Genomic DNA, 27,361 nt, shown 5'->3' on the forward strand with positions numbered 1-27,361 from the left:
GCCCATTAGGTATTGATCTGTTTAGGGCAGCAAGGGCAAGTTTTATGTTTGTAACTATACGCTGTAGACGGAGGAGAGGAGACAACAGGAGAAGTTTGGCTCCACGTTGGCCTCTGTGTGTTGATCTGATTTCTTTTCAATGATAAACAAGGTTGGTCGGGGGGACGACTGTGGAAGAGAGGGAGAAAATTAGGCAGCTGATACATCAGCCTGCTTGTGAAATCTGTCCGTGCTGATGTGTATAGACTATAAGCCCATTGATCTGGAGGGAGACTTAATTTGCTCTGGCACTAATGCAGGAGGGAGCTAACTTCATGTTGTTAGCCAGCGTCAGAGCCAAGCTATGTTCAATTAAACCTCGTAACAAAGGCAGGGAGCAGCATTTACAACTGCCCTGTATAATCTGATCCATGAGACAGAGTCGTATTATGGTACTTTTTAGTCAGTCATGACTTTTCTTTAAGCAGGTGCTCAGTTATTTATGTCTGATTTTGTATTTCTAATGTGAAAAGTAATTAAAAAGCTCTTTGTTATATGAAGACATATTGCTGCATGTGGTGCAAGCCATTTATCATTATTATAGCTTTCTGCTTATTCAGACAAGGTGTCTGCCTGAGGGTAGATGCAGGCTGTTTTTGTGTGAGCATCAGGGGCTTTCCCAGGCTCAGGGCTTCACAGGTGAGGAGGGTCCCACTGGGTGCCGTGTCACCCCTTGGGGATAGGGTGGGTGCCAGGGTGTGTAATGGGTGCGTGTCTGGGAAGATGCGATTTCCCAATGACAGAGCGCTGTAATAGTAGGCTTGGCTTTAGTCATAAAGCAATTGCGCTAATCCACTGTTTTACCAGCAAAGCTATGAGAACACCCACACTCTAAAAGGGTCTGAGTCAGGCTTCAAAGGTGGGGGGGGGAGTAGATAAAGACCGTGGAAAGATCCAAAACAGAAGAAAGAGAAGAAGAGAAATGAAGTTATTATGCAAAACAGGTGGAGGGTTATTTAGTTGCCAGATGTACACTTTGTTGTGATAATCCCTAACCTGAACACACAGTATCCACGCAACAAGAGTTAGATTCAGTCAGGTGTTTAGAGTCTTGGTAAGTGAATGTACGCTCGATAGGCTTGCTACAACTTGCTCCACCAACCCAACTCTTCTCCAAAACACACTCTTTTATCCGCACACAAGCACACAGCCCGGTGAGCAGATTAAATCTGACAGATAAGCACCTTTACTTGCAGGTGTTGGAGCAGGGTCTATGCATCTTAAAGAACCACATTGGGCAGATATTCATCTCACTCTCTCCTTTTGCTCTTAGCACTGTTGTATATCTGTGTCTCTAGACTCTTTCTCCCAGACTATCCTGCATTACTGACTTGATGCTATGCATGGTAATACCTAATGGCATGAATCTAGATTCAGTACAATGTTGCACTATCTGGGACTGAGACGCAACCCAGATGTGGCAGTAACCCTTCTGTGATCTTAATGCGACACCTGATACTCCTACATCAAGTTTAGGTGGAAATAAATCTCAAAGATTTATTTTGCAGCTTATCAGTGGGTGTTATCTTTGAAGGTGATTTCAGAGATTTGTGTAGCTTGGAAAGAATGATAAATTCTTTCTTTGGTATTTTTTTTTCTAGTAACATGCAAACTTGATTTGATTTCTTTCTTCATACCATTACTGTGACCTCAGAGCAGAATGTCAGTCAACAATTTCTATGTTTATTGCCTGAGTTTAGCATAATGATGGATTATTGTAGATAAGGGTTATAAAGGTCATTCAGTAATATAAATTGGCACAATTGGCAAACATTGTAATTGCATAATTTTGTTAACTAAGTGGATGTTTCAGATTTACATACTCTAAGCTTTTATTTACTTCACAGCTCATTATTCTGTCATAGACTGCATATGAAAAATTGATGGTCCCCTGGGTCTAAAGAGTAAAGTCAGGTAAATTAGACCTGCAGGTGATAACTCATTTGGTTCCAAAAATTAAATCAGAGGCACACAGGTGCATATGCAGAAATCTATGAGAAAATGATCCTATTGCTCACTTGTATTATGAGCTAAGTAAAAAGTCCTAATAAATGCAGTTTGATGTCCCTTTTGTCAATTATTGTTCCATTTGGAGTGACATAAATGATAAAGGAGGGTGCGCTTAAAGGTGTACCTACCTTGTGACTGAACAGTATTTGTTGTATGAGTGTGCAGTGTCCTGCAACCAGGATAGCAACCACATTTAGATATGCTCTACTATTCAATTCAGTTCAATTTTATTTTATTTATACTGCGCCAAATCACAACAACAGTTGCCTCAAGGCACTTTATATTATATGGTAGACGCTACAATAATACATACAGAAAAACCCCAACAATCACATGACCTGCGTACATTAATTGTAACAAGTGGTTATTTGAGTTACTAATGCCTCGTAATCAGAAGCAATCTCGCCAGTCTCCTCTGACATCAGCAAGGCATTTTTTGCCTTAAGAACTGTTACTCACTGGATATTTTCTTTTTTTCCAGATCATTGTCTGTAAACCAGCTGTGTGGGAAAATCCCAGTAAATCACTAATTTCTGAAATATTTAGAGCAGCCTGTCTGGAATCAACAACCATGCCAAGTTAAAAGTCACTTTTCTTCCCTATTCTGGTACTTAGTTTGAACAGGTTAGACCTTGACCATGAATAAACGCACTGAGTTGCTACCGCAGATGTTTGTGTTAACAAGCAGTTGAAACATGTGTACCTAAAAAGCTTCTGTGACTGTGTATTGCTGCTAACAAGCTTAAAGGCCCTACTTGGCTGCTCTGTGTTGCTGAATGCCTCTCCTTTGTGCTCGTTGTGTGTAAATGCGATTTTTACTTACAGTAAAAGACATAAAACATAATCACATCAATCACGCTGAATATCATGGCTAATTGCACTATACAGCTGTGATGTACTTGAAACACAAGCCATCCAATGTTAGGAACAGACTGTGAAAAAGATGGTAGATATTCGTTAAATTAATGGTTCACAATCTGTGGCAACAAAGCATCTGTGAACTGTAAGAAAACAAAGACAAAAACTTATGATTGAAGTTCTATTTTAGTAATTAAGCAATTTCTGGACATCTTTGCATATGTTTCTACAAAGACTTGGGGACCTCAGAATAATTATTCCCATATGTTTCCCAGTCAGTATTCCTCCCTAATTAATATGCCCCCAAATAAAACACAGGCGGGAGTGCAGATACAACAAGGCTGTCATAGCACATTCTGGACATGTATGAGAACGCAATAACTATGGACTATAAGTACATCATGGTAACTATTAAATAATACACAATGAACTAAAAGCTCTGTCAACAAGTTCTCTTCCTCCTGCCATCTCATCACACAGCTCTCACCGTCCTTCTCTGAGGTGTCGGTGTGATCTTGATTGTAGAGGTTGGCTGAAGGTCACTGGGGGAGAACTGGGAAGCCATGCATTTTTCACCCATCACTCTATTTTGTTCATCTATGATCCAAATGCCTGTATTTACTCGTAAAGGTGGGGGAAATACCGGTCCTTATCTATCTGCGCTTCCATTCCTCATATTTTAACAACCTCTCGCTCTTTCGCCGCTTTTGCCTGCCTGGCTTTTAAGTTACTTTTCAAAGCAGTGTGTGCCATTAACCAACTGTTAATGTAAGGTCGCTTGGCGCACAGATTAGATTTTGATGGCTTTTCCCAAATGTGGAGGCTGTACAAGTGTCAAAACTTTTTTCGATCCAACTTGGAGAAATTTTAACTTCCTCCCTGTCATTTAGTTCCATTTTCAAATGAGTCAATTCCTGGACACTGGGTCAGGTTTTAATACATCAGAGAGAGTGCATGTACTCGCTAAAGCCCACAAAGAAACCCTGTGAGCACCTTTTCCATGACTGAGGCTTGCAAATGGAATTGCTGGTTTCACCTCCAGGCTTTTAGGAAAAGAGGACAGGAAGGCATACACATGGATGATTTTCAGTCTAATCACTATCCTTAAATTTCTAAAGAGATGCTGCAGAGAAAGCCAAAAAGCAGAAAATGGGCCATATCGCTCTGCGTTAGTGTGTGTCTCTGTACCCGCTGCTACTGTTTTAAATCAAATTTTCATCTGTACCTTCTGCTCTAGCAATTTACATTCATCTGCCTGCATCTAGATGAGTGGCCTCGCTGTGTTCCACTTAGACTTAACCAAGATCTATTTTTCTTGTTTTTTTTCTACCATTCGTTTCCCCATCCCACGAGAGATAGAATAAACACACACATGCACACAGACGCGTCAGTATGACAACAAACGCTCGCTTTTTGTCCGAGAACAGTCGCTGTCTGTAATGAGACTAAGTGTGGCCAGGCGGACGGACAAATGAATGAAACGGCTACAGAATCATTGGCTGTGTTTGATTTGCCTCCACTAATTCAAAGAGACCATCTGATAAATTGAGAGGATGGGATGTACATCAGAATAGCAAGAGGTGCCTCTTTGTTGTTCCCCATTCCTAACCAAATCACACCCCAACCCCCGCTAGAACACCCAGAGGGGAGAATGTTTCCCTTGTGTGTGTGTATGTGGGAGAGAAAGGGTGGGTGGGGGTTGCTAGGAGGTGTGAGTTTTCTGGAGGTCCTACAGAAAGCCAATGAAGGAGTACTTGTGTCAACATTCTGCTGGCAGTGATGAGCCACAAAGCCTCCTAGCCAAACATCCAAAGGGCCTCATCACCTCTCTGCAAAACAAAGCAGGGCCCGCGCTCTTAGAGCCCTCCTACACAGCTTCTTTATATGCAGATTAGTAAGATGAGTTGGCTTCAGATGATTCCGGTTATTGATTTGAGCTTTAGTAGGACGTTAACACTTGAAATCGTGGTTGTATGTATAACTGATATTACATTACTGTATGTGTTTAAAAAAAGAAAGAAATTAGAATAAAAGAGAAGAGAACGCCCCCGGGCGTTGGATGGCTGGATGGCTTTGGAACAAGTGAGGAAGGGCATACATTTTGGACATTTTTGTTTCACAACTTTTCCTGCTGAAAAAACAACTCCCTCATGGCCTTTCATACCACACTTGAGTATTTGAGTAATGGGTAAAGATTTATATGACAGAAAAGTTCCTGTTTTTTTAATCTATCATTTACCAACTATAGATATTTCTGTTCTTACAGAAGGAACAAAGTAGGATATTTTCTGTGTGTTTTATAATTACAGGACAGTCTGGGCAATGAGCTGGCAGAAAATGTTCACATTTATTTATAATTTCAGCCCAAAGAACTGAGCTGACAGACTTCTCTGCTACAGCAGCATTTCTTTATTATGTAGATAAACTGAGACATAATGTTGGAATTCAACTTATTGTTCTTATATTAAGATATCTCAGGACTTTAATGTGTAGTTAAACTTGTAACACTGACAGAAATTTCGCTGATCTGGCCCATTTAAGATCAAAGTAGGCTGTATGCGGCCCACGATGTAAAATAAGCATGACACCCCTGGTTTAGAGAGCATTTTTACCGAGCTGGATTCAAACTGGGGATGCTGGCGTTTCGTGATACGAGTTGGACTGTGACATCTAACGGCTGCAATAGATTCCCCTGCATCCACGTTGTCATGTTTCAACACATCCTATGATAACACGTTTTATTTATGAATCTTTTTGTATTGATTGTGTTCATTTTGCAGTTCTAGACTTTGTTATTATATGTGCATTAGTTTCATATATTACATCCTTTAAAGGTGAATGAATAATCCCACCTCAGATGGCAATCACATTTTTTTTTGCAGTTCAACAAACTGGATAACATGAACCCGTGATTACCTCTTATCCAACCATCACTTGTTTATTCTTTGTTGATGTTCCCCACAGCTTTATCAGTGCATAACATAAACGAGATGTTTGCGCTGCATGCATCCAAATGTATGTGGGTGCTACTTTTGTGTGCATTCCACCACAGCTCATTGGTGGCTTAGATCTTATCCCCTGGGGAGCAGTTAGTCCAGATGTTTGGTGTCTACAAGAACATACTAATTTGGAAACTTTCCCACATGCTATCTGGTGTGGCTGACTCTGTGCCGGCCCCAGACATCTAAAAATAGTCTTAAATCATTCTACAGTCTGCTCCCAGAACCCAGCTAGCTACTTCCTTCCCAGTCATGTTGCAACTGCCTACTACATTTCACCACCAGATTCACAAGGACCTATCTTTCAAATCTGAGCCTTCCTCAGTTGTCCAGAAACACGATAAACAAAGAGATGGCTTACGAAACCCAGCTCTGCTGAGTTCATCAGCAGTTTGTTGTGAAAAACACCACAATGCCACCATTTCTGTGCAGTAATGTTTTATTTCAACTATACATGCCGTGTTAAAAAAATGGAGAAAAAAAAACAACAACAACAAAAAATATCATGAAACAAAGACCATCATTATTATTTACACATTCACAGTACAATTTTACAACATATCTACACGCTCAAATACTCTGGAGATCAGCTGGCCTCTCATCGCCACGTTGCACAGTATTTAAATTAGAATTACATGACAAAGTCTGGTTCATCTGCACGTACACCAGACTGAAATATAAAGGCTTCAATTTAGATTGCAACTGAAAGACCCAGTTCATATTGCAATGTACAAGGCAGTTGAACAGTGTATGCTGAGTGTGTGTCTGTGATGTCAGTGTGCATGTGTCGAGTAGAAAAGAGACAGCCCAGACTCTGGTTCGATGACAGGCAGAAAGTCTTTACATACAATCATCACTTGTAAACAAAATGTGGCTTTGGGCTTGAACAGGCAACTGACGCTCGAATGAGATTTCAGAATTCACCCCCCGCCCTCACAAAAGAAAAAAAAAATTAAAAATAAGTACCCACTGCTACGAGAAATGATCCCTTGGTCGTCACTGCCGGCCAATAGAAACAATTCCTGTCCTGCAATCCTGGGGGAATTACAGATTCCGGGCGGCCATGCCAAAAGACGGCTTTTGTGTGAACACTGTTTTAATACATCGGCTGTGGGCAGGATATGCTGCGTTGAGCTGACTGCTCCACAGTGCAAGGTCTCACCACCCTACCTACATCCCACGTTCAAGAAAAATACATTCACTGCATGGCACCTTTACCTGGTGGATTAACACCACTCATTTCAACACCGGCAATAAAGGAGGAACGAACTGATTTATATCCCAGTAGGTGTTTTTGCTTTCCCTTTGTGTGACTCGCATCCACAAATGGAATGTTTGTCAGTGTGTTTTCAGTATCGCTTCAGTTTAGATTTCCGACGCGCATCCTGCTAAAATTTCAATTTGCTTATGTAAAAATCACTCATATAGCGAGCATATGACATAACATACAGAGGACCAATTGACGTTGCCAATATTATATACTGTATTCGTGAATAAGGCACACAACGCACAGATTCGGGTTCACTTGCCTAAAAATATTTATACTCCTTATTTATAGTATTTTTTTTAGTATATACAGTATCTTGTCATTCCCAGCATGACTCATTTGGACACATTGATAAATGTAGTGTTGATTGTACACGGGGCCACTCGCAGGAAAATCTGCACAGGGAACATGGGCTGCAGAACTGGACAGATGACAAAGATGGTACATCCACGTATTGTTCTAGGTTCAGTTAAATATGACGCAAATAGGATTTAAAGTGGGAGGAAAAAACTAGCATTCTTCTATCAGGGGACACGCACACACAGACATTTAACAGAATAAACCTGCCTTGAAATGTTGAATTCAAATATATGGGCTAAACCATTGGTGTTGCTTTAGTTTCAAAATGGTAAATTCTTTAAATAAAATAGTAAAAGATTATAAAAGCAAGTCATTTTGTTGGAAACCCAGTTACAGAATGAGATGAAAAATTGCATTTTCTTTTAATACCATTGCTACATAAAGACAGAAGACTCTTGAACCACTCTTGAATTCTTACAAAGGGGCAGTGGAGGTTAGAGGAAGTTTCAGTCCCAGAGAGAGACATCTTATTTCATGTATCAGTGCGTTTGGTTGCTTAAAACTACTCCTTGGCCTCTGTCTGCAACACAACACAGACACACACACACACACACGCAGATGTGCACACCCATGTCACAGGCTATCCTCGACTGGTAGGGGGAATACATGCATCAGGGAAAACTCCTATATCTGAAATCAATAGCACAAACCAGTGAGCAAAATTTGAGTTGGCCATTTCTGTGTACAGCCAACATGACCAATTCGCCACAACCTAATCTAATTACTAAGTACACAACAGAGTGACAAAGAGGTATGACCTCAGCTCTGTCCAGGGGGGTTTAAAGAAAATATGTTGTTTTAATGAAAGACAGTGACTTAGGTCTTAAATGTCTTAAGGTGCATTCTTGGGCAAGTGGCACTAATATATTTGCTGCATTTACACAAATCTGCTTTCCTGTCAGCCAGCACACACACACACACACACACACACACACACACTTTCTCTTTTCTTACAGTTTGATCAGCTGTTTACGGCCACGTGTATCTTAAAACAACACACGCGCTATACGTTTTGATCTCCCCCCCCATCTGCCTTATGCCATCTTACAGCCAAAGCTATGGCCTCTGGCTTCTCTCTGTTCATTTCACATTAGTGGGAAGACAGTGCTCAAGGGGAGTGACAAATGAGACCCATTCTTCAAGTATTCCACTGTTTTTTTTTTTTGACCTGGTCCCACATACACCATCGTGGCCTCTGCTGGTGTCCTAAACCTCGCTCCAAATGTGGTAACGGGTGAGACCTAAGCCCAGATACACTGGGCAGCAGCAGATTCACCACTGTCCACTGATCATATCCTGTGGCTACTGTGGCAAGGGAGGGAGGTTGGCTTGCAGGGTTGCAAAGAGGCCCCAACGAGTATCTTTGGCCATATGTATGACTTTCTGGTTTTAGTATGAGTGAATGTGCATATCATTTAAAGGGGAAATACACCTCAAGTTGATACACAAACACACACTAGGCCTTATCCCATCTGTACTCCCTCCCCCAAGCCCTCAGGGCTCAAAGCTCTACAGTCAAGGCCAAGAACTCACTTTGAAGTGTCCATGGTCTTTTAATAGCTGTACTTGTTGACTACTCGCATTTGTGGAGTCTGTGGTGAAAACCCATTGGGTTTAGGCGGCACATCTGGCTTTATTGAAGGGGTCCGTTTAAGCCCGGTGCGAGGAAGTGAGCCATGCCCACTGTAGCTGCTCTGTCTGGATACTGAGGGTGGGTGGGCTGAATGCATTCCTGGTGCCACAACTCCGCCATGTGAATCAAGTCTGGAGGGGGGTGTCGGAGGCATGTAACCCCCTCTGTTCATACTGTGTTGGCGAGACACAGACACCCCCATGGTTACCCCATTTGGTGAGGTGGATAAGGAGTGCCTGTGAGATGCACTCCGCTGGAGTTGGTACCCCCCTCTTTGCCTCTCCAGGGTGCCCCCCATGCTCAGGCTTCCCGTTGGTGTAGTGGGCATGGGCACATCAACCCTCTTGGTGGGGCTGTGCCTCGGCAGGGAGGAGGAGGGAGAGTACAAGGAAGCTTCTCGACTGGGCACCTTGGGGGGTATTTCAGTCAGTTCCTCCATGGGCTCGAGTGTGAGGTGCTGCCTCGGGCGGGGTACTGATCCCTCTTGAAGAATGGCCTTGGGGTTGGCCACAGAGTCATTGAGGTGTTTTAAAAGGTCATTTAGGGTATTTCTGGCATCCACAGACCTCTTCTGGTCTTTCTTAGCTCCTTTAGAATCTGGGTTCTTAAGCTTCTTTTCAGATGAATGTGGTAGTGTATCTTCCCCATTGTCATGGCTGGGGTGGTCATGTGTAGCGTTGGGCAAGACCACGGCGCTTGGGATGTGCGAGTGTCCCAGGGCGAGGTGAGGGTGGTGGGAGCTAGAGTTAGCAGGAGTAGGAGAAGAAGGAAGGAACTGAGGACTCTTGGCAGATGAGTTTGACTCCTTACGGGACCCACTGACCTTCCCATGTGCCCTCTCCCACTGATTTTTAATGGGCTGTAGACCTTTCTGCTGAAGCACAGGGGTAGACTCTGGTGTGGGCAGAGCAGCCAACTCGGGAGGCTGACATCCATCCCGCAAGATGACGGTTTTAGTGTCACCGTTGGGCGCGTTCAGGTCTTTGCCAGTGCTGAGAAGATTGGTGTACAACTTCGGAGAATCATTGTTGGTTTGGTACTCCTAAGAATGTGATAATAAAACCAAGAGTAAGATTAGACAGTTTCACATCTTGTTCAATGACTCTTCTCCACAAAAGCGGTATGATTGAAGCTGCTTTTTAGTTTGTAGTTTGGCTGTACCTTTACAGGGCTATCGAAGAGGCCATTGAGCTTGACAAAGCTTCCAGTGGAATCAGAGCAAGATGGTGCAGACTCTGCATCCTTGTGGACATGTCTTGGTTTACGGAGGAATGAGTCTCGGTAGCAGAACACAATTAAACCTGCTAGTAGGGCACCCATGAGAAAAGCAGCAAACACGCAGGTGATCAGGATGTTCATGTGGACCATCTGGTTGGTCTCACCAGCTTGTATATCCCACACACCTACAAAACAGTGAGGCATCAGTTAACCCTCTGGCGAAAGGACTCCGTGACGTGTACCCACAGCAGAAATGACATAGTATTGTGTGAACACAGCCATGCTTAAGCTTCTGCTTTTCAACCTCCACCATACAACGTAGTTAACCACAAATATTGTTACATTCATCCTAATCTAAGATGAAGAAGAAATATGGTGAAGAAGCTGTTATGTACCCACACCCAATTTGTCCTTCTTTAAGAGGAAATGTTATGTTAGTTCAGCCGGGAAGACTCAAAGTGTGGCCTTGTCCCACGTTCCAAGACACTTTTTGTCATGCATCCAGCACTAAAGGGTTAGGAGTGCGCTCTTATCTCAGATAGAGAGCCAAGTCAATCTCTTCCCGCAGGAGATCAACCAGCAGGAAATTGATCAGAGGAAAGTGTTTGCCATCCAGGTGTTCAGATAGCTGCTGCTCTACAGAAAGTTTGTTAGTAACCACAGACATTGAAAGAGTTAGTCATCCACCGTGCGGCCATGATGTGGCAGAGCTGGTCCAGTCAATGATTTACCAGCCAGGGTAATCTATTTCTAGAACTAGAGTTAGAAAGTCTAACCTGCAAGAGGCCATTCCTAACAAGAGCTTTTAAAGAAACTACGTTAGAGCAGTGTTGCGTAAAAGAAAGAAAGAAGATGAAGGAAATTACCATTTAAGTAAAGAAAAAAGTTATTATGAAAATAAAATATTAATCATAATATAAATGTTTACTGAAAAGACTAATATCTGCCATGCTATCTAAGGGAAAACCGTATTAGCAACCACAGTGTGTTTGCATATATGTGTACTTTCACATTAGCGTGGCTTAGTGACATTTCCTGGCAGCTATCAGATCAGGCTCAATGCAGCATGCTGGCTGCCTCCCCGTGGGCCTTACCCTCTTGGCCCCCTGGGATAGAGTCTAAAGAACTGGAGGTGGCTGGGTCATCCTGCAGCACAAAGCGTGAGCCGTAGAGCTCTGGATCAGGCCCAGAGCTGGGGCTCTGACTGGGTATGAGTACTGGGGGGTGTATGGGCCCACTGGGCTGGATAGTGACTGGCGCTGATGAAAACTCCATGTCTGTGGTGACAAACAAACTGTTAAACTGTGCAGACGAGTGAAAAGCATACTGTTATCATCCCAGTTAGTAGGCATCGGTAGAGTGTATGGAAAAACAAAAGAGTAAACTTTATCACAGTTTAAATGATTGTGTTTTCAAATACCAATAAATGTACATTTTGAAGACAATTTAAAAAGGAAATAAGTGATGGTTAAAAGAGGAGTTGGTACACAACAGGAAGGTTGCCAAGGTATAGTAGAGTAGGCATGCAAGAGGGAGGATGGATCAGAACAGGAGGTGATGGGTGAAAAGGAGGAAGTCAATCGTCACCCAGTTAAGAGTGCTGATGTTGCCTGGTGGTTCGGTTATTGATGGCGATGAAAATGAACACAGGGAATATTAGCATTCGAGAGGTGTTTGATATGAAAAGATGAAGGGAAGCAGGGGTTGAAAGAAAAAGGCAGGAGATGCTGAACTCAAGGAAAGAAACCATTTGAGTAAAAGATCAAACTAACCAGAGGTAGGATCGCCAAATGATTTGTAATCTGGCGCTGAAGTAGTGCCCAAAAACGCTAAAAGAATTAAAAGGGACAAGAAATCATTATAAGGAAACTCTGAAAATTAAAAGAAAAATAAAACTCCTGAGAGACACTAAGAGTGCAGCTTAGTTTAGGTTTTAACAGGAAGTATATTAAGCACTCGGCCAGCAGTGTCATTTTCTTACTGGAGGCACTCTGGTTCTGATCAATACTGTGGTTCAGCCATGGGTCATGTTTAGCTGATACATATGAAGGGACAGGTGCAGTGAAATCAGTCAATGTACATTTTCTAGCCGTGACATATCACAAGACCTCTGTCATTTGCACCGGCTGAACATGACCCTCAATTGTACATGTCCATGTTTCCGCCTCACGGGCGGTATTAGTTACAGGTGGCCATGTACTCTATGTAGATATGTGTGTTAATACTGCACGTAAGACTAATGTAGGGGCAAGTTACTGGAGTGGTTACTGATGTGAGTGTGCAGGCTCATGGTGTATGCAGAGATGAGTTTGTGTACAGTGTGTGTATAGCTGCATGTGTGTGTTTGTATATGTCTGAGGACAAATAGCATGGCATGGAGATGAGATCGATACCTTGACAGTCTCCGAGGTGGGCCGTGTTTCCAAATTCAACATCCTGCTCATATCCAGCCCTGAAAAGAGAGAGAGGGAAAGACATAGATAGAAACAGATATTAATCCAAAATAGCAGCGACAACAAAAAATAAATAAATATTCTTGTCATTTTCTCATCTGTAATATTTGTGCTTCATATTGCAGGTGGGCTGTGAACTCACAAAACACCCGGCTGTATCCTCTCACAGGCTCCGTGAGGCTTCCAGCCACAATAAGGATCCCTTGATGCAATGCAGGACCTGGTATGGCAAAAACATACACATACACAAACACAAACACACACACATCAGAACGCCAGGTTTAATCATTCTGGAAAGAACGCTATAATCACTTGTGACTGACTGAACATTAACCACAAGGCACAGGGTAAAGCTGTTATCGTTGCTTTTATGACATTTAGCCGAAGAACAAAACAATAAAGCTATGACTGGCTGTACAAAGGACATTTTTATTTAACCTCCTACGTGTGCAGTAGTGCATCACTTACTTGTGGCAGGAGGAATGCCTTTCACAGCGGCTCAGGGGAATACGGATGACACAGCTTGAAAAGGCGACATAAAGGCTGTGTGCGTCTTTGTCCACATGCAGCGAGAGGACACGCTTGTCATCCTCACGGTTAGACAGGCACCTGGACAGGGTGGAGAGAAACCTAATCAGAGGTCTATCAGACCCGTCTGTCTCCTGTTTCAGTCTCGGAAGATTTAATCACTTGTTAGGTTGACGACTCACAGAAGCTTCTTCTTACAGTTTAACAAGAATTTAACCCCTGACTCCTGGCAGTGTGCATTTTAGCTTCCAAAAATCACACACACACCAGACTCAAAAAACACAAAAACACAGCAAAACAAAAACACACACACACGCACGTGAGCACAAAGCTGACAGACACTGCCATCTGTGCCAGGAATCATCACTGTAAGAGTTGCTGACTCCACAGCCAAAAGACAGAAGGGGAAGAGGAAACGAGAAGAGGGAGCAGGCAGAGAGAGGGTGAAAAGTGCATGTGTGCCTACTTGGCCCTGTTGAAGATGTCTATTTCCTCCAGGAGCAGGCTGTCATTCAGAGACACGGTGGAGGTCTTGGCTAAAACCTTGAGGACGACCCCCGACTCAGCCCCGATGAACACCACTGTGTAGTTCTTGTGGGGTCCTGCTTCACTGTCCACAGCCAGCGCTGTCAGCCTGTACCTTTATACGTAGCAGAAGGCATGTGTTACTCACAGCAGGAGTTATTTCATGCAAAATAGGAAAGACTATTTGAATACACATATCCCATATGCTCACTGATCAACATAGGTAGGGCCTGTTTTATATCTTTGTGTCATCTATGGATACTATTTACCAATTTTCCACTGAAGGACTTACTTCATCCACATTTGAAAAATACCAACAGATTCACAACAAATGTTCAGGTATCATATAGATCTGGGTCATAAAAGATCTTGGCAAGATTTTTGATTACTTTTTATTTTTAGGAAGACTTTACTTGGTTATCCTTCCAATAAAGGTATGATCTGAAATCACAAGTTTCAAATGTAAGATATATACTCTTTATGCGTTTACCTGACCCGTGTCTTGGTGAACCAAGGCTCATCTCCTATAGAAGGCACAGCTGTGTCCATGAGGGGGTGGGACTTGATGAACTGCAGGGTATCGTCCGGGAACTCGACGGAGCTCTTAAAGGACGCAGCTGGACCGTGACCTGCACAGCTCCCGGGTCTAGGATAGAGAGTGCCATTGCACGGAGGGCAAAAGGTCAAAGATCAGCCTATATGATCGCACACCAGGGAGTAATAATAATGTGTTCTGAGATGGATGGAAAAGTGCCACGAGAGGGTGGGGAGAGTAGCAGGTGCTTATTAGGATCACAAAAAGACCTCAGCTGGAGGCATAAAATATACATATGCATGGTTATCCTCCCATAAATGATTTACTGGGGTAATTACGTGCTTCGTGGACTCTGTGTTTTGTACGCAGGGCTGCAAATATAGGCGCTGACTGTAAACAGGTTAAATATGCAGCGCATCTAATTATACTAAATTAATTATTTAATCGTCAGCAGATGGTAAATGTGTGTGCTGGGTCAAAACTAATAACCTGGTGCAAAAGATTTCATTTCACTGGGTTTAACCTGGACAAAGAAGGGTTAAGACAAGGTGAAAAATGACAGGCGGTAAACAGCTGACGAGTCCAGCACCACATCTGCTCGAAGACGCGCCACGTTTAAAATCTAAAAAAAAACATCTTTGGACATCGCCCTCTTAGTTTAGTTTCTTGGTTCCACGTGCTTAGCAAGGTTCAGAATTTGGATATTATTCTGAGGAAGAGAAAAGATGAACTGTTACCGAGGTTTGGGTAACTTCTCCTCTGGGAACGGAGTCCACACGGAGTCAGGGGTCTTCTGCTCCTTGAACCGGCCCAAGAATACTTTTTCTATATCAGCCATGGAGAAGGCACACACCGCTGACCCTGGAATACTGCAGAAAAGGAAAAATATCTAGATAAAATCCCCTGTTTGTTTGAACTCTTAATTCCTCCCGCAGCAGCAGCAGCAGCTACGGCTCACCTGTTCATCTGCGTGGTGAACACGCCCACCACAGAGGGAACCCCGTTAATGTCGATGATGTCGGTGATGGACTGGAGCACATCAAAGTAGAAGAAGGACTCCCCCGGCACGGAGCAGTTCAGCCTCGCCTTCACGAAAGAGGTCCAGTGCTTCTCCAGCACCCTCTGTGACCCACCCACGTCATTTTTACAGATTCGGGCCACGCGGGAATACACAACCTGTGAGGTGCAGAGGTTTTTTTGTTGTTGTTGTTTTTCCCAGAGAGGACTGAGGCGTGTGGATGAGGAGGGCATCTCGGTGAATGCCACTAAAAACACTTCAACATGCTGAATAATGCATCTCCCCATCCTGTAGCAACTCAGCACAGATGACTTAACAAACAGACTCTCTCATATTTAACTTGTTCACTCTGACTGGAGCAAATATTTAAAAAAAGAAAGAAAAAAAAAACAAAAAACACTTGCAATGGGCCTATACTGACTTAAAGCTGGGCCACGTGTAAGTGTGTTGGACTGCACATACTGCCAAGGCTTAAAGCATAAATCAAGTATGATAAAGCAGTTGGCTTGGATAGCTTTAATTATTTACCAGTGCAAACCTCCATCAGAGCCCAGGTGTCACCCCAGCATTAGTTGGGTTGAAATATTCATAAGCTGGTGGCTGATGGAGGATGCCGGCTTCCTGTGGCCCGGCCAGCTCAGGATGAGGCATGGTCAAATCTGAGGTTGGCTTCAAACATGGGACATTTATAATGCCATCTGCGTGTGTGTGCCTCACAGGGAGAGGCGTACACAAAAGCGTGCAATCTCTGTGAGACAAATCCTCACCACTGTGTAATGGTTTTACGTTAGTAGAACATCCCTACCAAACACTTGTCGTGAAATTTCTCGGGTATTCTAATGTGATGTAGTGTCAGCGCCTGAATGGGCCCCCATTACCACCGGGCCCATTTGTGGCAGAAACGCAGGCACTGAGGGAGGGGGAAAAGCTGTAGTCTTGGATAAAGGCCTGCATATGCTGTCTGTGTGGAATACGTGATGCATTATAAACGGCAGGTGCACGGTCTTACCTTTCCCAGATTGCTGTGCTCCACCGCGATCTCCCGGTAGAAAAAGTACACATAATTCCCATACTCTGCAGCATGCAGGAAATGAGGTTCTGAAAGAGAGACAGAGGCAGAGAGTTGAAGTGTATTTCTGCACTGTCACCACCACTGTGCATGTTGAATATTTCAGGGATTTGTACAAGGCTGTATATGACTGGGGGTGACCTAGATTGCCTGTGAGAGAACAGGCCATATCCTCCTAGAGCTTGGCAAGGCAGGGGAGCTCTCTATCACTCCAAAAACAACCCTGACAGCCAGCGCACATACATATACCACGCAAAGGCACCATGAGCATCGAGCTAGCTGGCAGGTAGACACATGTATCTCAAGTGAAGTAAGAGGAGAGAGAAACAAGGATTACCTTTCAGCCATTTGGAGTCATACTTGATGGTTCTCAAGGCTGATCCATCACCCATACTCCGATAGATGACAGAATCGCTGGCCTGGAAGTCAGCTACAGTTGCAGAATACAGCTTCCCTTCTAAGAACAAAAACAAGAAGGAAACACAGTCACCAAAAAGTAGGATGCGCTGCTCTTGGATCCTTTGTTGTTTTGTCTTCTTTTATAGAGCTTAATTGGCCGAGTTGCTAGCGCTGCAGGCCCAGTTTTACCGTGGCAAAGACACAGGGGTGATAATGAGAGCGTAAGTAGGAACACATTAGTCGTTCTTTGGCGAGATGAACTGCGTGCGTGGGCGGGTGTGTGCTTGACCCTTACCAGCGAAAAGGGCAACGTTGGTTTGCTTGGAGTCAAATGGGCACCGTGCCAGTCCATTGATCTCTTCCCCATCAAACTCTAGGTTATCCAGCTGAAGGGAACGGAGCGATCACCCACACATTAAAAAGAGCTTTCTCAAGAGGCACGGTGCAAACAGTCACACACACAGAAGCACTGGTGCACACATAAATCACTGAAAGGAATCTTGTCAAATTTATTTAAAAAAGATAGTACAGGAAGTAAAACATTGCTGTTTATCTAGTAACAGTCCACATTTGGTGCACAGTGGTCCCTCCCTATAACGTGGTTCACCTTTCGCAGCCTCGCTGTTTCGCAGATTTTTTTTGGTACAATTTTGCATGGGTTTTTTTTTCTTCCCTTTTTTACTACGCAGTGTTCTGCGTCCTGATTGGCTGACAGTCTACAGCCAATCTCGTGCCGTGTCTCCTGTACAGTACAGAATGCATTCAGCTTGTCAAATTTACATAAATCTTCGATCGCTACCAGTGTGACTCTGAAGTGCTGTACTGTATGTTTGTAATTGTTCTCAACAACGAATACAACAATGTCGATGAAACGTTTTGCACCGTCAAAGGCGACCGCGGGTGCCTTTGGCTTCATTCTATAATACTGGATTTATTTTTCTACGAAGGTTTGAACTGAGAGTGTTTAAACAAGAGAGAAAAAGTGTGAAAATGTTCGTGCCTGTCTGAGAAAAGGGTATAAAGTGTGTTGTGAGGAGTTTTACAGCCTTAAAGCATCTATAATAATTGTAAAAAATAAAGTTGGCTACTTCGCAGATTTCACCTATCGCAGGTTTTTTTAAGAACGTAACTCCTGCAATAAACGAGGGACCACTGCATGCTGTTGTACACAGCCTGCATGAGCTTTGCCTAATGAATCACAGACTCTGACCCTGAATACTGACCCTGTAGTATCTGCACATTGGGTTGAAGCCATTAGTACCACAGATGAACACCAGGTCATCATTTCTTGGAACCAGAACTTTGATGAAGTTGTGGCACTCGTCCTGGAGGAAAATGCACAACATTAAATTGTGTTTTCAGAGGTTTGCAGTTTAACTTTCTGTCCGTGTCATGGGTGACACGGGTGACCAAACAAAAAGTGTGCGGGTTAATGATTTTTCCCCCCTACTTACTCTGTGTTTTCCCTTCACAGCACACATCTCTCTGTCAGCTTGGCCCGATCGCCATGTTAGTTTCTGTAAAAAAAAAAAAAAAAAAAAAAAAAAAAAAAGAACAACATCATGAGGTATCAGACACATGCGTGCGACATAACACGCAGGCACACACTTTTTCCACTCTCTCATTTTACCACCTGTCCACTCTGTGATGAATGGTTCAGTATTTTCTATGAAGCCCTTTCAGTATTTGTGGATTGCGAGAGCAGCTTGTGGTGAGAATCTTACCCGGTAAGGAATGATCTCATTCCTGTAGGATTCTCTCAGGCTGACTAGGTACACCTGATCTCTGTGGACGAACAACAAAACATGCAGCTCAGTGACAACAAGGAATATATGCTTACTTACTGGGTCTTTGTGCGTGTACATTAATCAAAGTATTTTATTATTCTCCCAATTATGAGAATATTTTGTGTCCTTATCATTAGAAGGCCTCATTTACTATAGAATAAATAAATGAATAATCGTGAAATTTTACATTTTTATCAACAAATACACACAACACAATTTCACTTCACTTTCAGTAAAAACATGCACATTTCTAGCATACCATCTGACAACACAGATACATGTGGTGGTGATTACAGGGGCTCCAGAGGGGGAAGGTGTTATACTGTTAGATGTCAAAGTGATTTCCTGCTACAATATTATAGTAGTGCTAGTGGTCAGATTAATCCCACTGCCCATAAATAGCAAAAAGAAATGTAAAGATGCCAAGAAATCCCTGACAGCGCGTCAGGCCGGGAAGATAGACGCCTTTACTGGATCAATACCAGCCATATACATCAGATGCACGACCAGAAGCCAGAGATCCAATAATGCTAAGAGCTCACCCTCCCCGCATCCCACCCCTTTATGCCACTGTTTACCTGCCAAGGAGTGACTGAGTATATTGGTGAGGGGGAGAGGTGTGTGTATGTATGCGTGTGAAGACAGTATGTGTGTGTGTGTGTGTTGGATTTACCTGCCAGCGATGAACAGAGTGTCCTGTATCGTGGTCATCAGCTGAAAGTCAAGGCGATGCTGGGACTCGTTGCCAGAGGGCCTGCCTCTGAATACAGGGTACCGCCGTGAAACTGCAGTGACAACAAACATGTGCTATTAACGGGAGGCTACTGGTAAAAGCAAACAGTGATACGCTGATAAACCACCCTGTTCTGATTAAACATATAGTTAGATATGGGAATTATGTGTACGTAGACTCAACTACAGTCTCTCCAATCAGACCTGTGCGTCATTGTAATGTTTTTGTGTGTTCGATAACGGCTGCCTATGCCAGCATACCACTCTGTTATTCCATTACATCACAGCAGATTGATTTTATTACGGTGGATATGGGATGCTAGCGTCTAAAGTATGGACCCGATGAGAGGGAGGAGGCGCTGGTGTGTGTCTTAAGTTTTTGTAACAATATTCTGAGTGGAGCAAGTAAAAGGTTTACATGGGGAATGTCATTATTTTATTTCTATTTTTGAATGACATTCGAGTAATTATAATCTCAACCCGGTCTCTGTTGAGCTCATTTACGGGTGTACTCACAGTGCGCGTCAACGACATCGAGGGGTACGATGTCCTCCGGGAAGCTGACTGCGAGGAGAGTGCGCGAGACTGTCAGTAGCAGCAGCAGCAGCTCACTGAGCAGAAGCGCAGCTTTCTGGCCCATGTCTGCTCACAGACGACACTTCCTGTTTCACACTGGTGGAGATGTTACCTGGAAACACACACAAAAAAATGACATGCTCTCGTTACTTGACATGTGCTAAATATAATCTTTTGTACCGCTGTGAACTACGCGAACCGAGTCCAAACCCTTTGTTAAACTCGGAGCAACAACTGTCTCTTTTTCAAGCTTTTGTGATGCAAACATACAGTAAAACGCTCTCGTGTTTATTGATGACTGAGCTCTCAGTGGCAGCGCTTGGCACTTCCCCTCTACCTTTTCCTGCATCTGTTGTCTAAGGGAAGGTCAGCCAACTGACCGGTGGGGTGTCTCGGTGTGTGTTGCAAAGAGCGGAAGTCGGCTCTGTTAGAAACGTGGCAGGCCTGCTGTCTCAGTACATCTGTGCTCTGATTGGTTTGTACTGGGCCAGGCTCAACACTAATCAGCACATTGCAACTTCATCATCATCACGAGTGTAGCCTCTGCTCTAACCTTAGCACACCTCTATCAGCGCTCTAGTTGTGGTTATTGCTCGAGCTTTTCCTTGGGGTCGGTGTGCTTTATTGCAGCGCAGTGATTCACTCATACTTGTATTATGAGCTCCTACTCATGTACAGCTGTTTTGACATTGTAGTAATTTTTGTGGATAAAAGCTTGTACAGGATCTGATTGTAGACATGATACACCAGCAGTTACTTTGGCAATAATTTATTGTGGGAGTGGCAGGGGTTTAGTGTGTATGTTAGTGTCTGAAGGAGTACTTTAGAGACAGACTGTGTCTGTGCATATTAATGATCGGTGTACATTCAAATATTTATAAGGCAAACAAATTATTCATGCAGGCAAAGCCTGAACGGATATAAACAATTTACTGGGAGACGTCACACAGGCAGAGGGATGGATTAGCCAGGAGCGCACTTGGATGCGCACACACGCGGCTGCACATACGTAATCACTCTTTCAAATGGTGTAATGCAAAGACTGATGTGTGTGTTGCACGCGAACGCACACATGTGCGCGCACACACACACACACACAGACACACACTATTGACTCATTTTTCAATTAGCCCCAAAGCACACCTGCTCCAGTGCTGTCTGTGAGCCCTGCCTGCCAAGCCATTAGTGCTTTGATTGATCCACACAGGAAACATGGCAAATCAGCAGCCAGAGAAGGCAATCCATGGACTTCGCCATATCTGTAACTATAAATCGAGCCACTTTCATCTTGATATTTTTTGAAGAGCCTCAAGCTTATGAAAAAAAATGTCCAGAAGCTTAGTTTAAAAACACTAAATAAACTACAATGCATATGGCTGTTAAGTGAATTAATTATAAACAAACATGGCTGTCAAGTAGAAAATGAGCCGCCGCGAGGTGTTTACCTGACAGCAACAATCGGCATGTCATCTTTTTGTTAGAATGTAGATGGCATAACTAATTTGTTGCACAACCTTTGTGCCAGCATGTTGATGTAAAGTGTGCTGTGTGTGTGCGCGTCCATTAATAATCCAATTTTGGACTAAACAGCTACTGTGTGATGGCATGTCACTAAAAAGAATGAAAGTAGTGGTGAGATGGAATCGGGGTAATGCCAACATGTTTTAATCATCACCAGTGTGTAATCATGGCTATTCAGGACTCTGTGGGATACTGAGGCCTTTCAAAGAGCAATGTCATTATGACTGGATAATGTGAGGCATGGATGAGACAACGCTTAATCTCAATTAGTCCACTTAGTGGTTAAATTACGGGTTTGATGTTTTGGCAAAAAAAAAGGGGGAAAAGGGAAGAGTTTATGAGGACCAAAAGGGTTGTTTGCTCTCTCTATAACGACAAACATCAATAATGTTAAAGCAGGCAGTAATTCTACTGTAGTCACAAATGAATCACTGGGCAGAACCCATCCACAGATCTATGGATGCAGTTTCCCCGATCTGTGCGGAGCAGCAAATGTAAGAAACTTGATCCTAACGAGGACTGATGACGCGACTCTGAAAATCCTTAAAAGCATCACAGCTTCTTTTTTTTCTTTTTTACTTCCTCATTCAGACGCCTCTCACACCAGGAAATCTGCTGCGTTAAAACGCAGGCAATAAATAGCTGAATTTCTAGAAGCCGGAGACAGAAATAGATACCAAATACTCGACGGCTGAAAAATAGAGGCCCTGTGAAAGTAAATAAACCGAGCTCCGTGTTTCAATTCTATAGCGCTATCGTACACACTGCAGGCTGTACCTGTGGCCAAAAACCTGGCTGTATTCACAGGTAAATGGTTTCCTTACCTGTCAGAATTTTACACTCCTGCTTAACACGAGCTCTTCAGAAGCACTCACATTCATGCCACTTTTGCCCCTGTACCATTCTCCCCCACTAAACAATTCAGATGAAAAGAAGGGGAAAAAAACACTCTAAGGAAGGGCGAAAAGCTCAGTGCCAATCTCCCATGATTCCTTGCATGGTAATAGCCTTGCTGTGGAAGGCAAAGGCTTCCCTGAGAAACTTTAATGTAAAACAGAAACAGAAGACATTCAGAGGTCAGTGATCTAAAATTACTTCTCAATCTCTAGCGAGCCCAGCATGTTTTCTATTGACTATTCCTTTATGCTCTCTGGCTCCTGCGTGTGCATGTGTGTGTGTGTGTGTGTGTATGCACACATATAGGCCTCAACAAGCCTGGAGACGCTGGGCTTGTCACGCATCTCACTGCCATTCAGTCTTGCCTTACTCTACCTCTGTTATTACAGGCTTTGCAGTGTCCTACAACCACGCACTTTCCCTGCTGATGTTTTTGGCTCAAACCCATGGTGTTAAACATGGGGGGAGGAGGAGGAGGGGAATCGAGTGGACTGCCATTTCTGCTGATGGTGGGTGTAGGGGTCTGTAGCCCAATTCTGGTAGTTACAGGGGACGCTTTAGTGCTCCTTTAGCTTAAAATGACAGATTAACACATACCCTCCTCTTAGCTGTGCTTTCGTTGGCATACAGTACGTAAGCCATAAAATCTCCTCAATTGCAGCACTGGATGAATGTGTTTTTGCAGGGAGGTCCTATTGGGAGAATTTGGGGATAGTAAAAGGATAGCAAACAACAGTAGTGCGTGAGGATTTTGTAATTGCGTGTGAATGTGAAGGGCGGATGTAATCCCAGCAGAACAAAAGGCTGCTGCTGCTGCTGCTTGAGGCTGCCTGACTTGTCATCTTGCACAACGGGAAATCGGATGACCCGGGAGTTCTTTTTTTATTTTATTTTTTACAAAGTTAAATTATTTAACTATGTTTGTCTAAACTGGGGTGGAACAAAATTTTGTGCTGCCATATACGGCTTTGATTCCTCTTGTGACTGATTTATCGAGGCGCTGTTGGCAATTGCGGCCACTTTGAATGGCGAATTGACCTTCCAGAGTGACTACTTCATGACTCCTTGTGTTGGCACTTATCAATGAATGAGGTTGAAGTAAAATTAAGTGAACTGACTCATGGTGGCGAAGAAACTTACAGACAGAAAATGGTGGACAGAGATGGAAGGAGAGCTATTTGGCTAATTGGACGCCATAAATTTGAATCCTGATGAAAACACACACACACACACACACACTTATTACCCACAGTGATTTTTGTATTTACAAGGGCGTTTTTGCCCTTCGCATGACTTTAATATCATGCCATAGTTGATTACCTAACATTATATCATGTAATGCATCTTTGCCGTGTCAGTTTTCTAATGATTGGCTCCTATCGTGACCTAACCTGTATTTCTGCACCATCACCTGTCCATGTATGACTGTCTGTTTCAAACCCACATGCGTCCAGTGACACGGCTGTTAAAACTCAACTGTGGCCCTTGGAAAGTAATCAAGATGCAGCCACACAGGAGATTGAGCCAGCCAGATGATTAGAGCAGCTCCCAGACATGCCCACAAATGATTAATACTCCTTTTCCCCACTTGAGTAATAACAAGCACCCCCTAATCACAGGCTGTTTACCTAAGGATCCCTTCTGAGGGGCTTGGTTGGACTTGTTGCTTCAGAGATCTGGCTGAAGGAGAAGGCTGTGCCACCCTAAACCGTGCTTCCCTCCCTTTTGTTCTCTACCTTGGCGAGAGGAGGAGTGAAACAGGAGAAAGGCTGTTCTCAGCAGTAGTTCTACTATTATAGAGCACAAAGAGCCTGTGCTGCAGGTGTGACCAAGAAACAAAAGGGGCTCTGGGCAAGTCAACACAATAGAGCCCCACCCCCGGTCCATGGACCCATGTTCCGAAGAGCTTTTTCGAGGCTGCGAAAGGGACTAAGAGGGAACAAAGCAAAGTATAAAAACGTGCCCACTCTGAACGCGTCACATAGGGTCTAACTTTCATCTCTCAGCCAATTAAGTATGGAACAATTTGATTTGTGAACAGCAGTTTAGGAACCTATAAGGCTACAAAGGGTTAATACTGATCACTGTATGGTTTAATGGTGGTTGTTCCGGGGTTACGGCCGGCTGTAGAGGAGGTCAACGGTGATCGTTCTGGTCACTGAGTTCTAACCCTCTGGAAAGTGAAGCGAAGTGAGACACACAAGCCAGCTGTGCTGTCAACAAACCCATGGCTTGGTTCTGATGTCTGACCCGGCCACAGTCTGATGGCCTTGCCGATATCTCAAGTTTGTCATTTCATCAGTTGGGCTGAGCTCTCTGATCTCTGAGACATGGTTCAGCCAGCTGAAAGTTTCCAGGGAAATGCAAACATCCTCCTTTATCCCTTATTTCTATAAAAACTTAAAGCCTTTGGGAGAATTTATAGCAGCAACATTTTGACCACAAACCAACAATAGTTAAAAATGAGTGAACACTTCTGCCAATAAAAAAAAAATATATATGAGTAGAGCAGATTAGTATGGCAACAACTACAAAATAAGCACCTTTTGCTCTTTTACTTAATTTAGCCACATGTTCCTAAACCTTAAGACAAATAATTAAACTCATCACGCCTGGATAGCTCCTTATGAAACAAAAGAACTACTTCGACTCCCTTGCTTTCATCATTTTTCCTCCGTTTCATTTTCTATTTTTCAAGTTTTGCCTTTGGATCTTCTTCTCCTGTTTTACGCACACAGTCCACGCAGCAGCCCGGGCTCGAATGCATGCATTATATGGACTGGAGCATAAAGGCATTCAAGTTTGGTCCGTGGTAAATCATTTCAGACCCCTTTTAGTCCACATGCACAACTCATACAAAAGACAACAAAGACGCGGGGGACATCTGTGAAGTGACAACAGTGATGGGGCTTCGTTTAACTGCCTCCATAGCACTTAATCTATTCACAGGGCAGGGCTTCCGTGCCACTCTGCCTCCAGAAAGGTTACGAGCGCTTTTGCAATTTATTATCCAATATGTGACTTTAGTAATGGATCAGGGGATGTATTATATGTTTTAAAGACATCGGCAAACGACCTTCATTTTCCACTGCTCGTCCAGTTTGCCTCTTAATTGTTTAACAGCCGTTTGTTTTCGCTCGTCTGCGCAGATTGCCTTTGATCCCAAGTTGATTTTTTTGTAAAGTCAAAATGCCAGAAAACACTTTTATTCCTGCTCTGAACTGTTTAACAGTTCAGACTAGAAAACGCTTTGTTATTGGGACTGAATGTAATAAAAACAGGGACACTCGCCTGCACGGAAGGTTAAAGGAAAACGTTTGCGTGGCTCCAATTATATTTCTATCAGCATGATTATAATCAGGAACCCATTTGCACTCTTGCTTTCAATAAGCGGGACGTTTTGCTCGGAAACGTACTTGATACTCTTTTATAGATTATAGTGACTAAGTATAGCGCTCCGGATAGAGTGGCCAGTAGCAATAGGCTATGCCCTTTATTCAATCCAATAATATTAATACCAACATTTAAAAAACAAAAAAAACACGTATTTTTTTTTCTAAAAAGCGAAAAAAGATGCGCTTTATCCATGGTTTAATTGCAAAAACAAAACACTGGGCACACCTACCTCAAGTATCCGATTTCACACATGAACGGGGCAGTCCAGCAGAATGTCATATTCCTTTGGTAATCCATTTGCGAGAAAACCCCCAGCATGTAATATTCCTGTTATTTTGCGCTCCATCCGGACCCCACTTTTCTCTTTTATCCAGTTGCGCACAGATTTCAGCTCCGCTCGCCACACATTATTGTGACTCTTGCCTCTGATGAGTCTCTCTCCGTCCCCGGGCCCCTGCGCTCTGATAAGTGAGCTTCAAAGCTCTGCCACGACCGCACCAGCCCCCCTCCTCCTCCCTCATACACTGTTACACCAGCCCCCTTTTCACTACGATTAACTTTGGAAACCAGAGGGAAAAGATATAAACATTAACGATGCGATATCCTTACTACGCCTCTCTCTGACTTAACTGATCTAAAACAACAGAGGGTGCGCGGAGAGCAAGATAGCGCATGTGGGATTTACGCAAAACTATCCTCTGTGATTCTTCTTCTTTAATAAATAAATACAAATATGGATCGCAGAAGTTTGAAATCACCGGTTTCATAGACAGATTTAAAAGATCGGAGGAGGAACTGTAACAACTACAATTTCCCCCCTTTACTGGGAGTGGAAAGCTTTGGAGCTGGACGGATTCATTTTGCCAGCCCTGTAAGGAATGAATGAATAGTGTGCTGCACGAAAGCACTAGTAAAAATAGTCCGGACCTCAACTATTTCTGTCCTGCAACCATCGGTTTTGCAGAGCAGCATAGCGACGTGGTCAGAAGAAATATTTTGTTTCCCAGCAAAGACTTCTCCTCTCTAGTTTTTACTCCCCCCCTCCTCGACTTTCACTGCAAAATACGGGCGCAACAAAGACGCCTGTGTCCACATAGCTGCAAGGAACTCACCTCATCGGAAATGATTATTTTGTATCCTTTCGCGTTGCCGTAATCTCCCAAAAAAGATTCTGCGCGTCTCAGTGAATCAACTTCTCCAGGCTGGGAGAAAAACAAACTAATGCACGGCAAATGGTGTAATTCGACCCGAGCCCTACCAATGAACAGCGCTCTTCCTCCAGTCCCTCCCCCAATCATCCATCTCTCCTCACTTGGTTCGGGCTTCTCTTCCTTGCTAGGGCTTCCTTCCTTTCTTTTCCTAAAGCATAGAGAAAGAAAACAGCGACCCTCCTCCCTCTTCCATTTCTCCTCCTGTGTGACCCCATATTCGCCCCCCTTCCCTCTTCAGTTAAAACCCCATCCCCCAACACTAAGTCAGCAAGAGCTTCTAGTTAAAATCTTTACAGCTGAGTTGTGGCAAGTGGACTGCTTAGTAAAACA

At 43.5% G+C, this 27,361-nt stretch overlaps 1 protein-coding gene across 4 annotated transcripts; it reads right to left on the bottom strand.

The window, feature by feature from the left end:
- Positions 1-7,365: 7,365 nt before the first annotated feature.
- sema6dl (sema domain, transmembrane domain (TM), and cytoplasmic domain, (semaphorin) 6D, like) lies at positions 7,366-27,119 on the bottom strand. Of its 4 annotated transcripts, none has more exons than XM_040045409.1 (20): positions 26,050-27,119; positions 19,947-20,118; positions 19,372-19,483; positions 18,636-18,696; positions 18,366-18,428; positions 18,135-18,236; positions 17,207-17,297; positions 16,850-16,969; positions 16,453-16,541; positions 15,384-15,601; positions 15,163-15,294; positions 14,381-14,536; positions 13,832-14,005; positions 13,306-13,446; positions 12,980-13,057; positions 12,778-12,836; positions 12,157-12,213; positions 11,479-11,661; positions 10,328-10,569; positions 7,366-10,208 (listed from the first exon to the last, which is right to left on the bottom strand). In XM_040045409.1, exons 2-20 carry the CDS (start codon positions 20,068-20,070, stop codon positions 9,087-9,089), a joined length of 3,324 nt encoding a protein of 1,107 aa, XP_039901343.1. In that variant the 5' UTR covers positions 20,071-20,118; positions 26,050-27,119; the 3' UTR covers positions 7,366-9,086. The 4 variants fall into 4 exon arrangements, with proteins under 4 accessions (XP_039901343.1, XP_039901340.1, XP_039901344.1 ...); XM_040045406.1 differs by having other exon boundaries at positions 26,933-27,118; XM_040045410.1 differs by lacking the exon at positions 11,479-11,661 and having other exon boundaries at positions 26,933-27,117.
- Positions 27,120-27,361: the final 242 nt, after the last annotated feature.

Source organism: Simochromis diagramma, unplaced genomic scaffold (genome assembly GCF_900408965.1).
Source record: "Simochromis diagramma unplaced genomic scaffold, fSimDia1.1 OVJJ01000079.1, whole genome shotgun sequence".
NCBI classification, from domain to species: domain Eukaryota; kingdom Metazoa; phylum Chordata; class Actinopteri; order Cichliformes; family Cichlidae; genus Simochromis; species Simochromis diagramma.

Excerpts from the sequence above, each read along its gene's own strand:
- sema6dl (XM_040045409.1), bottom strand. The coding sequence starts at position 20,070 with ATGGGCCAGAAAGCTGCGCTTCTGCTCAGTGAGCTGCTGCTGCTGCTA. Across the intron at positions 19,484-19,946 it reads CGATGTCGTTGACGCGCACT|TTTCACGGCGGTACCCTGTA; the intron begins GTGAGTACACCC and ends TTGTCACTGCAG. Across the intron at positions 13,447-13,831 it reads GACATCTTCAACAGGGCCAA|GTGCCTGTCTAACCGTGAGG; the intron begins GTAGGCACACAT and ends CACCCTGTCCAG.